At 35.9% G+C, this 14403-nt stretch overlaps 2 protein-coding genes across 2 annotated transcripts; one reads left to right on the forward strand and one right to left on the reverse strand.

Moving 5' to 3' along the window:
* Nucleotides 1-573: 573 nt before the first annotated feature.
* Nucleotides 574-4100, forward strand: LOC110773607 (vesicle transport protein GOT1). Its single transcript, XM_021978135.2, has 8 exons — nucleotides 574-737; nucleotides 923-978; nucleotides 1132-1178; nucleotides 1479-1570; nucleotides 1715-1795; nucleotides 1921-2018; nucleotides 2104-2185; nucleotides 3771-4100. Exons 3-8 carry the CDS (start codon nucleotides 1148-1150, stop codon nucleotides 3807-3809), a joined length of 423 nt encoding a protein of 140 aa, XP_021833827.1. The 5' UTR covers nucleotides 574-737; nucleotides 923-978; nucleotides 1132-1147; the 3' UTR covers nucleotides 3810-4100.
* A 351-nt stretch (nucleotides 4101-4451) lies between these two features.
* EMB1674 (EMBRYO DEFECTIVE protein) lies at nucleotides 4452-7010 on the reverse strand. Its single transcript, XM_021978124.2, has 4 exons — nucleotides 6721-7010; nucleotides 6563-6636; nucleotides 5632-5776; nucleotides 4452-5407 (listed from the first exon to the last, which is right to left on the reverse strand). The coding sequence occupies exons 1-4, from the start codon at nucleotides 6859-6861 to the stop codon at nucleotides 4874-4876; spliced, it is 894 nt and encodes a 297-aa protein (XP_021833816.2). The 5' UTR covers nucleotides 6862-7010; the 3' UTR covers nucleotides 4452-4873.
* Between the last annotated feature and the right edge of the window lie 7393 nt (nucleotides 7011-14403).

The raw sequence follows: 14403 nt of genomic DNA on the forward strand, positions 1-14403 counted from the left end.
CAGATGAATCGTGTGGTTAGTATAAAGGTCCACATCTTTAGTCTATTTATGACATTTCCATTATGGAACAACTCTTCTAGGTTGTGGGAGCATGAGCTTCATCTTCTTATTTCAAGTTCTTTGGCTCTTTTTTTTGGTCATAAGAGCTCTTTGGGTCTTAGAGGCTTTTATTTGTAACTTTTTATTTTCGTATCATAAAAAATTAAAAAAGGGTTTAGGAGCAAATCGAAAATTAGGTACAAAATTATTCTAAAAGAAAGTTTTGGGACAAATTGAAATCTAGCTACACATTCAGGGATCTGGACGTATCAAACAACGTGTCACCGTTTTTTTTCTTTTTGTTTGAAAAACAGAGGAAAGTTCAAGTGGTGATGTTGTCTTTGGGATTTTTGCCCACCTATTTCATAAAAAATAAAATAAAAGTGGTGATGTTGTCTAACCAATAGAATAGAATTGAGCCCTATTCTACTGTTTGCGCATTTTAGCGGACAACTGCTTCTTCAACTAAAATACGCCATGCACTGACTTCACATTTCTTAACCTCTTCCCTTCATTTGTTGCCTTGTTTTGAAGTCTTGCAGAAAAACAAACATATACGCGCCCATCACGCGCCCATCCCCTCTCTCTCTCTCTCTCTCTCTCTCTCTCTCTCTCTTAACAAACCATTTCCGCTCCAACCTTCTCAGTCTCTCTGCATCAGTCTAACAGTTTCTCTCTCGCTCTCGCTCTCGCTCTCTGTAAGCCTCGACGCTATTAACTCCATTTGGTGGCCGAGAAACCCAAGGAAAAGAAAAGAAAATGAAGAATTAGGGCTCGATTTTCATTTTCTTTTCTTGTCTTTCTCTTGGAATCCAATTGGAGCTCTAGATTCGCTGTCTGCTCATTCTAATTCGGTAAACTGATCGCAATCTCTATTCTTCAGGTTCTCATAAGATCTTCGTCGTCAACTCGTGTTTGCTTGCCTCAGGTTTATTGAAGGTAGTGATGACGTATAATTTTTCTTCTACAATCCTAAATTCCTCAATTGAAGCCCTAATTTCTGTTACCTTTCGCTTTTTCTTCAATCCGATTCATTTACTTGATCTGTTAATTTCTTTTTCCGATGCTAATTTTTGGTGTTGTGGTCTGCAGTGAATCGTCAGCGAAAATGGTTTCCTTCGAGATGAATGATCGGAAAAGTGAGTAATTTTGTCTATCTTTACTTTGTCAATATTCCAAGAGGTTTGGATGCTTTTAATTACTTGGTTTGATACATTCGTATATAATCTTTTGTTATTTTTGGATGCTTTTGATTACTTTGTTTGATATACGTATACATAATTTTGTTTATGTGAACAACTTGTTATTGTTAATACTAATTAATTCATTAAAACTGGAATAATAATTTGGTATAGTAATAATGAAGGTGCCACTTGAGATCTTTTTTTTAAATGTAAATTGGTGTGACCTCTAATTTGTGCAATTGTGAAATGAAACAGAGATTGGACTAGGATTGACAGGATTTGGCATATTTTTCTCATGCCTGGGAATCGTTTTCTTCTTCGATGAGGGATTACTTGCAATGGGAAATGTAAGTGTCTTTAATAATTATAAGTAATCTCTTTTCAAGTTACGTGCTTTTTGCTGTGTTTGTAATTTTTGTTTTTTGTTTTTATTTATTGTTGTACTTGATAACTGTTTTAACACTCCTCATTTGTTTGTGGTACTTAATCAGATCCTCTTCTTCTCAGGAGTGACTTTAACCATTGGATTTAAGCCCACGATGCAATTCTTCATGAAACGTCAAAATTATAAGGTTTGTGGTCATTAATGTTTCTCTCCATTTCTGCTCGACTTTTTCCATGCTTGTATTATTTCTTTTCGGGGCCATGCATGTATTCTAACTTATCTTTTTCACCTGGTTTTGTTCGTTAATTACAGGGAACAATCTCTTTTGGTCTTGGCTTCTTCTGTGTGATCATAGGATGGCCTATTGTGGGCATGCTTTTGGAGGGATATGGGTTCATCGTACTCTTCAGGTCTATAGGATTTTTACTTTGATCCTTTTCATAGTAATAATTTTTTTTTGCTTATATAAAATTGCTGATGGAGTATGTTGTGCAGCGGCTTCTGGCCAACACTGGCAGTTTTTCTTCAGAAGATTCCGGTTCTTGGTTGGCTATTTCAACAACCATATATTAGATCGGTATGTTTATTTCGGTATTAATTTTTCATAATAGTGGATTAGTTTTTATGCAGTATCTTCTTGACTTGCACAATCATGAATACCATTTCAGACAATTGGGAAGTCCTGGTTTCTTGTTTATTTTCTTAACATGATTTATGTTTGGATTTTGCATGGGAGTCAGTCTAGCCATTTTTATGTCCATCAAAGTTAGTTGATTATTGTTAAGCATGATGAAAAACATATAGGAATTAGGAGCCATTGTTCAATAAGAGATAATGTAAACTAACTGATAGGTAATGCCATTTGAGCTCTGTTTGCACATAAACACACACACACACACACACACATCCATACATAGATAGACTGGGGTAGACTGTGGGACAAGATATGATATATTTTTGGTAATCATGATTTTAACTCTGTTTTTGTTAACCAGAATCCCTTTCTAGGAATGTGAGTGGGTAATTTGGGATTGTGCTGTATATAGTTGGGTTTCATGTGTATCTGGAATTAGTTTTTGATTGAAGTATGGGGACCCCTTTTCTTTGGATATCCAAATACATTCTAATTATTTCTCACAACAGACAAATAAATCCAATTTATAGTAATCTTTTCCAAAGTAATTCTAAAACTTTTGTGCAAAGATTTGGGTAATCCTGACTGTTTAGGGCATTAGTGAAAATAATTGAAAAAAATTGAGGCACGTTTAAAAAAAAATAAAAAAAAAAGAACTTTGATATCCACGGTTTATTATTTATCTATTCAAAATGAGAAAAGAACAGTTTTCCAAGTTCGTGTGCATGTCTTAGAAGCTTCTGGGTGCAACTTTTTTTTTTCTTAGGTTAAAGCTATTATTTTTCACTCTTTTTTTCTTAAAACAAGTTTGTGTAAATTGTTGTTATTTCTTCTATGTTTTTGGTATTTGAGTTGGTGAAATAAAAATACATACAGTATTATAAGGGTGAAATTAAGACAAGTTCTTCAAGTTAATTATAAAAAAAAGAAAGTAAACAAATCTGAAATGTGAACCTTTTGTCTTTGTAATAGCAAAAAATATGATTTATTTGTCAAGTTCCTTAAAGTATTTGAACTTGAGTTGTGTCTGAATTGTGTTTTGTTTAGTTAGATAATGATCAGGGTAGGTTATATTACCTTGGTGGGGACATTCATCTTGTATTTTGTTTCAAATGTCTCTGTTCTCTTGGAGAATGACTTTCAACAATTACTTGGTTTAGTTCCATGATTGGTTTATATTACCTTGCAAGAGAGGCAAGTTTTTCATGATAGTGGACATTCTCTCATAGAAAGTGTACCGAAGACTCAGTATGTCCAAAATGCTTGAACTTCCTGTCTGGTCAGGATAAGCGAAGTCCAGAGTTTTGTGTCCAAATTAAGTTTTCCCTGGTACTGTGCAGTCTACTCTCTGCCATGGTGGTAGCACCTTATAATGTGTCCTAAGTTCAGGTGGCACCTACTTGCACAACCTCAAGTTCAAAGAATGGAGGATCTAGTCTCTATAATGTTTATTCTTGCCTGAATATGAGCTTTATCTGTACGATTATTCTTAGTGCAAGTAATCGATTGATTTCTCTCTGATTTGCAGTTCTTTGACCGATACCGTGGCCGACGGGTGCCTGTGTAAGCCAAGAAATAGAGTGCCACAAATCTGTGTAAGCCAGGAAATAGAGTGCCACAAATCTGGGGGCAGGCGAACCCGTAATTTCTTGTAAAATACTTTCTAGATGGAGAAGCATAATTCTTTTTAAATTCAGTTTCCAAATTGACTGTAGGAAATGACCTCTCAGTTAATGGGCTTTTATATTTTACTGAAAAAAGAAAAAAAAGAAGTGAACAAAATGATATATGAGCTCTATCTGTGTTGGTTTTGCTTCTTTTGTTCCCGTTGCTGAATGTAAAATTCTTTTTTTCTTGATGACTTGGATACTCTTGGGTGCATGTTCCTCTATTAAGATTGTCATTGATTCTGGTCGAGGGTTTTGAATATTTCTTACTAAGGAAACAATGGTTTTCCCCCACACCTATTTCATGATTGTTAATTCAATCTCCGGACTTTTTTCCGAGTAAATTAAGGATTTAAACTATATGAAAATAGCCTATGTAGTACTTGTGGTTAGATTTTTCAGATTCCATCCAATTTGCAGTTCAGAATATCAATGCAGAGCATGTGAGCCCCATGTATTCATTATGAGAATTTAATTCATTTCAGAATAATTCGAATTTGATGAATGCTTTGTGTACGCATAATCAATTGGTGGAAAAAAATATTAAAAGAGAGTTTGAAGAGTTTATTGGATTGAATTATGAACTATTTTTTTCCTGGTCAGAGACAGAGACTTATGTAAGTGTTGATATTGCAAGAAAATATGCATATTGCTTGATACCCTGAAACCAAGGATACTACAGTGCTTTTGAACTTGATTTGTACATATGATTTCAACAAGTGTAGCATTCTTCCAAGGATCAAAACCCGTCAAAATAAGAAGCCACTCCAAAAAGTTATCAGTGGTGATTTAGAGATGTGCCTTGCAGATATTTTCAAAATTCCTCAGCCTTGCACTTCATATTCTGACTTTAGCCCCTATACCCTCACCAGATGATGTGGCAGCATGACTCAAATTTTCAGCACTTACTGTTTTTTGCCCCTCCGATTTAGTTCCCGTAGGCTCTGATGGAAAAGCTGGTGGGCTACAACTTTCTTCTGGTGATGCTTCTTGTGGAAATCTTCCTTATAGTCATGCTCCTTGTGGAAACACCTTTAGTCATGCTTCTTGTGGAAACCCTTACCCTACTGGTTTCTGTGATCATGTTTTTGCCATCTTGAACAATAACCTTCTTATGCTTTCTTGGAGTTTTAGTTGTTCCAGAATCTACATTTTCAACCGGACAACTATTTTCCACATTTAAATTGATTGATGACCCGGTATGCTCAAAAGCTTTGTCCTTGGATGTTCCCAGTATATCACTGAAAATGTTCTTCACTAGTGAATGATAATCAGAGTCTCCATAACTTAACATTAATATATCACGTCCCTTTGTCGCTGAGAGATCATCTAAAGAAAATGGTAAGGAATTACTTTCATTGTTTCTTGAAGGCATGTTGAACTTTTGAGAAGCTGATTTCCTCAATGAAGCACCTATGTCAGTAGAATCTTCACCCAAATCAACAGCAGCGTACTCCTCCCAGTTAAATGGAAATCCAAGCAGAAAGTGATTGTATAGCTGACAGATTAGCAGTTCCATACAGGAGTAATGAACTTTTCATTATTTATTTTTATCAAATAGGAGTGACGATTAATTAGAACACAGTAATCCTCTAATCAATGACAGTATCTAGTTATAATAGGCCATTTTCTATCTTTGTCAATCCCCTTGCATTTAGGGTTTAGGCTCAGTTTTCTTAAGTCAAGCTGTAAGACGTAAGCACACAAAAGGGAATTACATACCTCTGGGGGAAAGCCATTTTGATGCGTGCGAGACCTATCTAAGAAGCCAGTAACTGTAACCATGATCCCATCTGCTGTCTCAAGAACAGTGGCCGTGTGTCTCTTGGAAATTTCTGCTGAGCTAAAAACTCTTACTCCTAGTCCACTGTCGTAAGAAAAAAAAGAAAAGAAAATGTTATTAACATCTTCAGACAATAATCTCAAAACAGAAAATTGTACACAGTAACTTGAGTGACAGAGATGTACTAAGTCAATATTCATGCACAAATCCAATGCCAAAACTCTATAGAAAGTGCTAGAGATGTCACAGGTCAATCAAGTAAAAAGCAATGGCTGATCAATGAAAGTAAGCTTTCGTTCTCTGTGTGATAAACAACGGTCACAAACAGCAAGATAGATGCTCTTTAATTAGAGCTGGTTTTGAAATTGGAAATACTAGTTTCTGTCTCCAATTACTAATATTTCTTATCACCAGTTCACAATACAAAAAGGAAAAAGGAATGGTAACCGGTCAGAGACACACATCACAAAACTTATTTCATAAAATCCCTGTCAATGCTTCCAAATAATCATAGACCAAGAGGACATAAACCCAAAAATATGCTCATTAAACAAAGAGAAATATAGCCATCAATTGCTGGAGAAGGCAAATTTTCAAAACAATTCAAGCTGTTTTGGGAGCAAAGTAGGACACTTTCCCTTTTACTAAAGAAATTTACTCTTACCCACCAGAGCAGAAGATGGAATAAACGTCCGTGCATAAACTGAAGAGCTTTTTCTTTAAGCTCTTTACACTAAAAACTGGAAAATGTTCCAATTAACTTCTGGGTTTTGTTCAGTTTCCTTAAACTCTTTAAGATTCCTAAAGAACCAGAGAATTCTCAAAGCAAAATCTAAAATAATAAAGTGAAGTATGAAAGAAATAAATTACTCTCTAGAAGAAAGACCTCCAACAGCCAAGCCCTTTCCTTCAGCCTTTACCAGCCACCAATCATGCAATAAGACCTACCAAAAAATTTCCGAAAGAAAATTAAGCACAAAGCACATATATGTATAAATGTCATCAAAAGGAGTGTGTTGGGACTTTACAGATTTGACGGAGGCGGAGATGATGGCCGTGGTGGAAAATGGTGTTCGAGGGTTTCGGGTATTTGGGTTGGGATTCGTAGCATTTTGGGGCGTTTTTGGGTCCGGAGTTGCAGAGGCCGCCTGTCTTCTTGTCGTCACCATTGCTGTGTGTCTGAATCGCAGTAATTTTTTCCTTTCCTCCTGCTTCCTGAAAAGTCACACTCACTTGGAGTTATAAGGACACCCTTCCAACTGCTGATCCCACCTCCCATTTTTTTGTAGATCAACATCCCACCTCCCATTTAAATTTTTTGGTGTGTTCGTATTGAACTTACTACATTCGATTTGATAACAGGATCACTAATTGCAATAGGAAATCGGACTTCATCCACATGCTCATGATCCTGTATCTTCGGCCCAATCTGGCGGTCTTTGTGAATAGAGGTCTTGAAAGCCCATTGTCATTGACTTCGTATCGAACCACAGTGCATTCAAGAGTTCTGCTTACTATTCGAGTCCGATGAACTATTGGCAACTAAAAATTAGCACAAGATAATTTAATCTTTAAAGTTCTAACTCACAACGAATTGACAAGTTTTGCTGCATATTAGAGATTTGAAATTTTTTTTTAGGGTAACAAAAAAAAATTGACGGAAGTTTTCGACATGGGCCAACTTGAACAAAGAGCAACCTTAACGACTAATCATGTCAAAATAAAACCTTAATGACGAAAGGTAACAATTTTGAGAACCTTTATGATGAAAATCCTATAAAAAATTTTAAAATTTTGAAGTAAAACTTACAAACCAAGAAATAATGAATGAATGAATGAAATGTTAAATTTAGGCTATTTTATTACCGTAAATTGACAGAAGAATGATAAATTATAGAATACTGAAATTTTGACAAGTTAGAAATAGTATTATGTCCTATCTTTTTATATTTTGTTATTAGAGTATGGAATACTAATGAAATGTATAATCAAGTTTTATAAAATGAAGGATTAGTCCCTAATATGATCATCAAATTAAATTCCTCGTATGTATTTTTATTTATATTTATAATAAAACAATAAATAACAATTAGGAAAAAGAACATAATGGAAAATAATTCCGACCCATCAGTTTATGTTGACCATTTACTTACTCTCTACAAAACCCAAAGTTTAAAAGAAAGGTGCAAAACCCATTTGTGTGAAGAGAGAGAAATGGGTTTTCACTAGCTTTTTCGATTTGCTACGGATGAAAATCATGGAAGAGACAAGCACGTTCAGCTCACTTAGCTGCTTAGAGGAAGAAAACAAAATTCATTTGCAAATTAATTACAGGTTCTTTTTCTCTTTCTTTTTTTGTTCATAATTTTTCTTTTTCTTGCTTAAAATATGGGTGAGGGGTAGTTTAGTCAATTTACATATAATTTGGTTTCGATGCGTGAAAATGAAACTGCGACCACGTTTAAGCCGTGAGGCTCTTGCAACGGTCATATTTCAAAACCCTATTTCCTAATAGCTATAGGAAACGCCTAAATGCTTCTCTTCTCTCCTAATAGCTTCAAATATTCAATATCACAACTCTCTCTCTCTCTCTCTCTCTCTCTCTCTCTCTCTCTCTCACCTCTCATCTCTCTGCTTTCCGCTCTCTTGAGCAACCCAACTATCCCAACGAGCCCATTTTTCTTTTGATTTGGAAGATGAGCGTTCACTGTTTCTCTATGCTACCTCTTTGCTCTCTTCTCTATGCATTCAAATTTCACTTACACACTGCTACTGCTATTGGTAGTCATGAAAATCAGAGGATGAGCAGCAAAATTAATTTGCAAATTAATTACAGGTTCTTTTTCTCTTTCTTTTTTTGCTCATAATTTTTCTTTTTCTTGCTTAAAATATAGGTGAGGGGTAGTTTGGTCAATTTAAATACAATTTGGTTTTGATGCGTGAAAAAGCAACTGTGAGCGCGTTTAAGCCATGAGGCTCTTGCAACAGTCATATTTCAAAACCCTATTTCCTAATAGCTTTAGGAAACACCTAAATGCTTCTCTTCTCTCCTAATAGCTTCAAATATTCAATATCACAACTTTCTCTCTCTCATGCCCTTGCTCTCACCTCTCATCTCTCTGCTTTCTGCTCTCTTGAGCAACCCAACTATCCCAACAAGCCCATTTTTCTTTTGATTTGGAAGACGAGCGTTCACTGTTTCTCTGTGCTCCCTTCTCTGTGTGTTCGAATTTCACTTACACACTGCTATTGCTACTGCTATTGGTACTCATGAAAATCAGGGGATGAAAATAGAATTCATTTGCAAATTTATTACAAGTTTTTTTTTTTTGTTTCTTTTTTTGCTCATAATTTTTCCTTTTCTTTTCTGCTTAAACTTCTGGTGAGGGATAGTTTAGTCAATTTACATACGATTTGATTGATTGATTGATTTATTTATTTATTTGGTTTTGACGAGTGTAAAAGTAATTGAAACCGCGTTGAAGCGGTGAGGCTCTTGCAATGGTAATATTTCAAAGCCCTATTTCCTAATAGCTTTAGGAAACGCTTAAATCCTTATCTCTTCTTCTAATAGCTTCAAATATTCAAGATCACACCTTTCTCTCGCTCTCTTTCTCGCTTGTTCTCCGTCTTTGCTCTTGCTCTCGCTCACTCTCACCTCTCATCTCTCAACTTTCTACTATCTTCTTTGTTTCTTTGTGCTCCCTCTTTGCTCTCTTCTCAGTGCGTTCGAATTTCACTTACAGATTGCCACTGCTAGTCTACTATTGGTAATCATGAAAAGACTTTATCACATAATTACAGTGGAAGTTGAAACCTTATAGATTAAGCATATATACTGACTGGTCAAAGGCTTATCACATAATTAGCTACTAATGTAATCAATCCAGTCTTGCTCTTTTGAGAGAGAGTGTGTGCGTGCGTGTGTCATTAAGGATTTTGTTAGCTTCGAAAATTAATGGGTTTTTAGTGGTCACTAGCATTATGCAAAATAACAAGTTCATCATGTGGTCCGTAATTGTTGGAGGGTTTATGTCAATGTTAATCCAAAATCAGAGGACAAAAATAAAGAAGAATTGCTTGTCTGAAATGAATGACACCGCTCCTAACACTTTGGGCACGTTTATGTATCAGTATTGGATATGGGAGGAAAGGGAATGATTTTCGTTTATGACTTCCCTGACGTTTACTTGCAATTAGGAATGAAAAAAATATGTGGACCCCACCTCAAAGTCCGTAATCACATCCCCTCAAAATCAGAAAAAAAAAAAAAAAGGGGGGGGGGGGGGTGTATCCGATTCCCATTCTTTTTTCCCTTTAATACCTTAGAAAAAATAAAAACTCACGCCAAGAAGTTCTAAGACGCTCCAACTTTTGTTTCATGTTAGCATTGCAGAAGATCATAAAAATAAGAATGTTTTCACATATGTGAAACTATTTTTCATATCACATACATAATTGTGCATGTCTACAACCTATGGGGACACCCTTTATTTATTTATTTATTATTTATTATTTATTTAAATTTTATTCATTTATAATAATTGTATTAAATTGGAGATTTAAATGGAGCTCTACACACCTTTTTTGGGCTTGTTCTTAGGGCACCTCAAGTGCAGGGGCCCTAACCAAGCAAAAGGCAGCCAGAGGCCCATATCCAACTCTAGCGCACGAAGTCCAGCCTGGGCAAGGCATGGGACCCACCAGCCTAGGCAAGCCCATGGGAACTGCTAATGCCAGTGCTGACAGCCACTAACGGGGAGAAGCCACGTGGCTCTTCCTGGACGCTTTGATTGAATTTTTTTTCCAGAAATCCGACGGCTGTGATTTTTTTGGCTAAAACAATTGCAAAAAAATTTGATTTGTTTTTTAAAAAAAAAAACCAAAAAATTCTAGATTTTTTCCCCTATAAATACCTAACAATTTTATTCACTTTCCACACCAAATCTTCATACAAACTCTTCACCTTCCAATATTTTTTACTTTCCACTCATATTTTTCTACTACTTTCCATTTGTATCAAAAAACAAATGGCCTCTTCCATCGAAGCTAGAGGCGCGTGGACAACTCAAGAAGATATTGTGTTGTGTGAGTGTTGGGTGAAAGTTGGCCATTGCCCGATCATGGGCAATGAGATGAAGTTCTCTCATATGTGGAGAAAAAATCATGGAGAATTTTGTGAAAGATCGAGTTCGCCTCGGACCGAAATGGCCTTGGCTAGTAGGTGGAAATTTTTGAATAAAGAGTTAGGGAAATGGAGAGATGTGTTGGCAAAAGCGAGGGACAACATTCGAAGCGTTCAAAATCTTGCCGACGAGGTAAAATATTTATAAATGCCGTTTTATTCAATTTAATGTAACTTTTTTTTTTCTTGCATATTCAAAAAAAAAATTCTTGCATTTCCAATTTGTTTATATGTTCTTGCATATTCAATTTTTTTTTTCTTGCATTTCCAATTATTTTTTGTTAATAGATTATGCAAGCACAAATGTAGTTCGGTGCCATGAGCTAAGGCAAAAAAAGTTTCATAAATCACCAATGTTGGGAAGTTGTGAAGAATTGTCAAAGATTCAAAATTATTTCTACTAGTCCGACGGTTGTGTTGACTGAGATGCCGCTCCACGATTCACCGGCAATCGATTCGCCATTGGACTCCCCAATGGATCAAGACTCACTAATCGAACGTGAGCCGAGACCTATTGGGAGAAAGGCGGCAAAGGCCAAGAGAGGGAGCACTTCGAATGAATGTGCACAATTTTTGGAGCAAATTGCTAGGAACGGCACATTGAGAATTGAGAGAGACTTGAAAAGAGAAGAAGCGGACAAGGCACGACATGAAGCATTTGCAATTCAAAGGCAGCAGGCATAAGAGCAAGACATGGAGGATAGAGAGATGAAAATCATGGCCATAAATACAGGCCATATGTCTCCTGAAACAAAGTCCTATTGGAAGCTCAAACGAAGGGATGTTATGAGAAGAAAGCTTTTCCATGACGATGGACCTAGCAACACGGATTGGTTAAATGATCAAAACCGTTAGGTTGTATTGAAAGAGTTGCCATATGTATTAATTTGTTGTATTGTTTCACTTTTATTCAATAAAGAAAGCATTAAATAATATAGCTATTTATTAAAAACATTTCATACATCAAAACATCGCATAATTAAAAACAAACCTTAATTCATTACAAACTACACACAAAACAAAGCATAATTAAAAACAAAGCATTAAACTTGACTTCATCCACTGTGATTGCCTTTCATCTCTCATAAGTGCTCAATCAAATCAACTTGACGTCTCTCGTGAACATAGGAAGATTGAATTTCCTGATAACGGTCAATCTTGGGGTTGTTGTATCGACCATCTCGAATTAACGGTTCGTGCTCCTTTGGTTATCCATTTGCTCCTATTGGCCTTTCATAAATTCTTGTCAATGTCATGTTCATGTGATCGGGTTCGAACACCTTTGGAGCATCATAATCATACTCATCCTCCATAATCATGTTATGGAGGATGATGCAAGTCATCATAATGCTTCGCAACTCCTCCTCATCAAGCATCCAAGCAGCACCCCAAATAATTGCCCAACGAGCTTGCAAGATACCGAAACACCTTTCCACGTCTTTCCTATAACCTTCTTGAAAGGAAGCAAAGCTTTTTTCCTTCTTGGATTGGGGATTTGGAATTGTTTTCACGAATGTCGTCCACCTCGGATAAATTCCGTCGACGAGGTAGTACGCACCCAAGTATACGGTATTGTTGATTCGGTATGTGATGTGGGGGGAATGACCTCTCAAGACATCGTTGAATATTGGGGATTGACCAAGCATATTGAGGTCATTCTGAGATCCGGCAACTCCGAATAGGGCATGCCAAACCCAAGTGTCAAATGAAGCTACGACCTCCAAAATATAACTTTTTTGGCCCTTTCTATTCCCATAATCTCCTTGCCAAGTAGTTGGGAAATTCTTCCACTACTAGTGCATGCAGTCAATGCTTCCAATCATGCTTGGGAAACCTCGAGCCTCGGCTTTTTGTACAAGCCTTCGGAGGTCTTTAGCCGTAGGTCGTGTAGAGATTTTCGATTGCGTCACAGAATCTGACCAAGCACTCTAAGATAGTTGATTACTCCATCCTAGCAATCTCATCCACCTGTTCTGCAGATGCCCTATACGCAAGCATCCGCAAAGCAGCTATAAGTTTTTGCTCCGGAAGAAGACTTAAAAGACCAATAGCATCATACTTCTGAACAAAGTATGTGTCATAATTGCAAATATCATGCATGATTTTTTTGGAACAAATGAGGTTGTATTCTATATCTCTCTCGAAAATGAGAAACGTGATATAACGAATTTGGGATAAAGTAATCTTCCAAGGGATTCTTACCCCGAGAGTGCCTATGTCTGTCCATGTTCGGGGCACAACAACGGTGATGTTGCCTTGATTCATTGAGCATACACACCGCTACAACCATTTCTTCATCCTCTTCATCCAACTCACGATCTTCGTCAGCACGTATGCGCCTGATTTCTTCCTTTTCTCGCTCTTGCCTCTCCAACACACTCCTCAGGTTAGACATTGAGAGTAGAATGTGTTTTGTAAAATTTGAAAAATGAAAGAATAGAGAAGATATGGTGTGAGAGGTATGCGTTGAGGGTGTAGTTTTATAGAGGAATTTAGAAGATAGAGATTTCAAGTGGCACAATTTTAGAAGGTGAAAATTTTATCTGAAATATGAGATTATAATTTTTTAATAAAGATCAGAAAATCTTATCTGACATGGGACACATGACACAATTTTAGGGGGTGAAAATCTTATTTGAAATTTGAGATTTGAATTTTTTAATAAATATCTGAAAATCATATTTGAAATGAGACACATGGCAACCGAGAATCTCATTCGAAAATCTTATTTGAAATTTGATGGACACGTGGCAACTGAAAATCTTATCCGAAAATTTAATTCGAAAATTTTATCCGAAAATGTTATTTGAAAATTTGGGTGAGAATTTTATAATAAATAATGACATGTGGCAACCAAAAATATTATCTAAAAAGATTATCAAAATTAATGGTTTAAGTATAAAAATTAGAACATAAATTAAAGTGAATAATGTTTGCCCTTGCCCTTGCCGTTTGGGATGAAACCAAAAAAGGCAAGGCTGCCACTATTCAGGTGAATAATGACAAACCTTGCCTTGCCTTTGCCTTGCCCTTGTCCTTTGGGGTGGAGAGGTGCTCTTAAGTTGAACTTTCATGCACCCAAATTCCACACCTAATTTTTTATATACAATTTTTAGAAATGATTTTTTCAATTTAAAAACTTCTATAATATATATATATATATATACATAATCCACATGTCACGCTACCTAAGCAATTTAACGGAAGCTCAGGTACCATTTGTAATACAAACACACTATAAATAAATAAAAAATTAGTGAAACTTAACAAAATAATAAACCAATAAATAATGAATCAATTAAATGTTAAATCTAGGTTATTTTATCACCGTAAATTAACAAAGAATAATGAACTATAGAATATTGAAAACTTGATTTTAAACTCGTGTTTCAATATGGCTATAAAATTAAATTCTCCGATTGATTTGTTCCCGATAAATTAAATATAATGAACGAAAATTATGAAAAAAATTTGTTGGAAATAATGCCCAAAAAAAATGCCCATAGAATTGGACCCAAACAAAAAA

This window comes from Prunus avium, chromosome 1, assembly GCF_965620075.1.
Source record: "Prunus avium chromosome 1, drPruAviu1.hap1.1, whole genome shotgun sequence".
NCBI lineage: Eukaryota > Viridiplantae > Streptophyta > Magnoliopsida > Rosales > Rosaceae > Prunus > Prunus avium.

Excerpts from the sequence above, each read along its gene's own strand:
- LOC110773607 (XM_021978135.2), top strand. The coding sequence starts at position 1,148 with ATGGTTTCCTTCGAGATGAATGATCGGAAAA. Across the intron at positions 1,179-1,478 it reads CGAGATGAATGATCGGAAAA|AGATTGGACTAGGATTGACA; the intron begins GTGAGTAATTTT and ends GAAATGAAACAG. Across the intron at positions 2,186-3,770 it reads AACAACCATATATTAGATCG|TTCTTTGACCGATACCGTGG; the intron begins GTATGTTTATTT and ends TCTGATTTGCAG.
- EMB1674 (XM_021978124.2), bottom strand. The coding sequence starts at position 6,861 with ATGGTGACGACAAGAAGACAGGCGGCCTCTGCAACTCCGGACCCAAAA. Across the intron at positions 6,637-6,720 it reads TCTCCGCCTCCGTCAAATCT|GTCTTATTGCATGATTGGTG; the intron begins GTAAAGTCCCAA and ends ATTTTTTGGTAG. Across the intron at positions 5,408-5,631 it reads AAAATGGCTTTCCCCCAGAG|CTATACAATCACTTTCTGCT; the intron begins GTATGTAATTCC and ends CTAATCTGTCAG.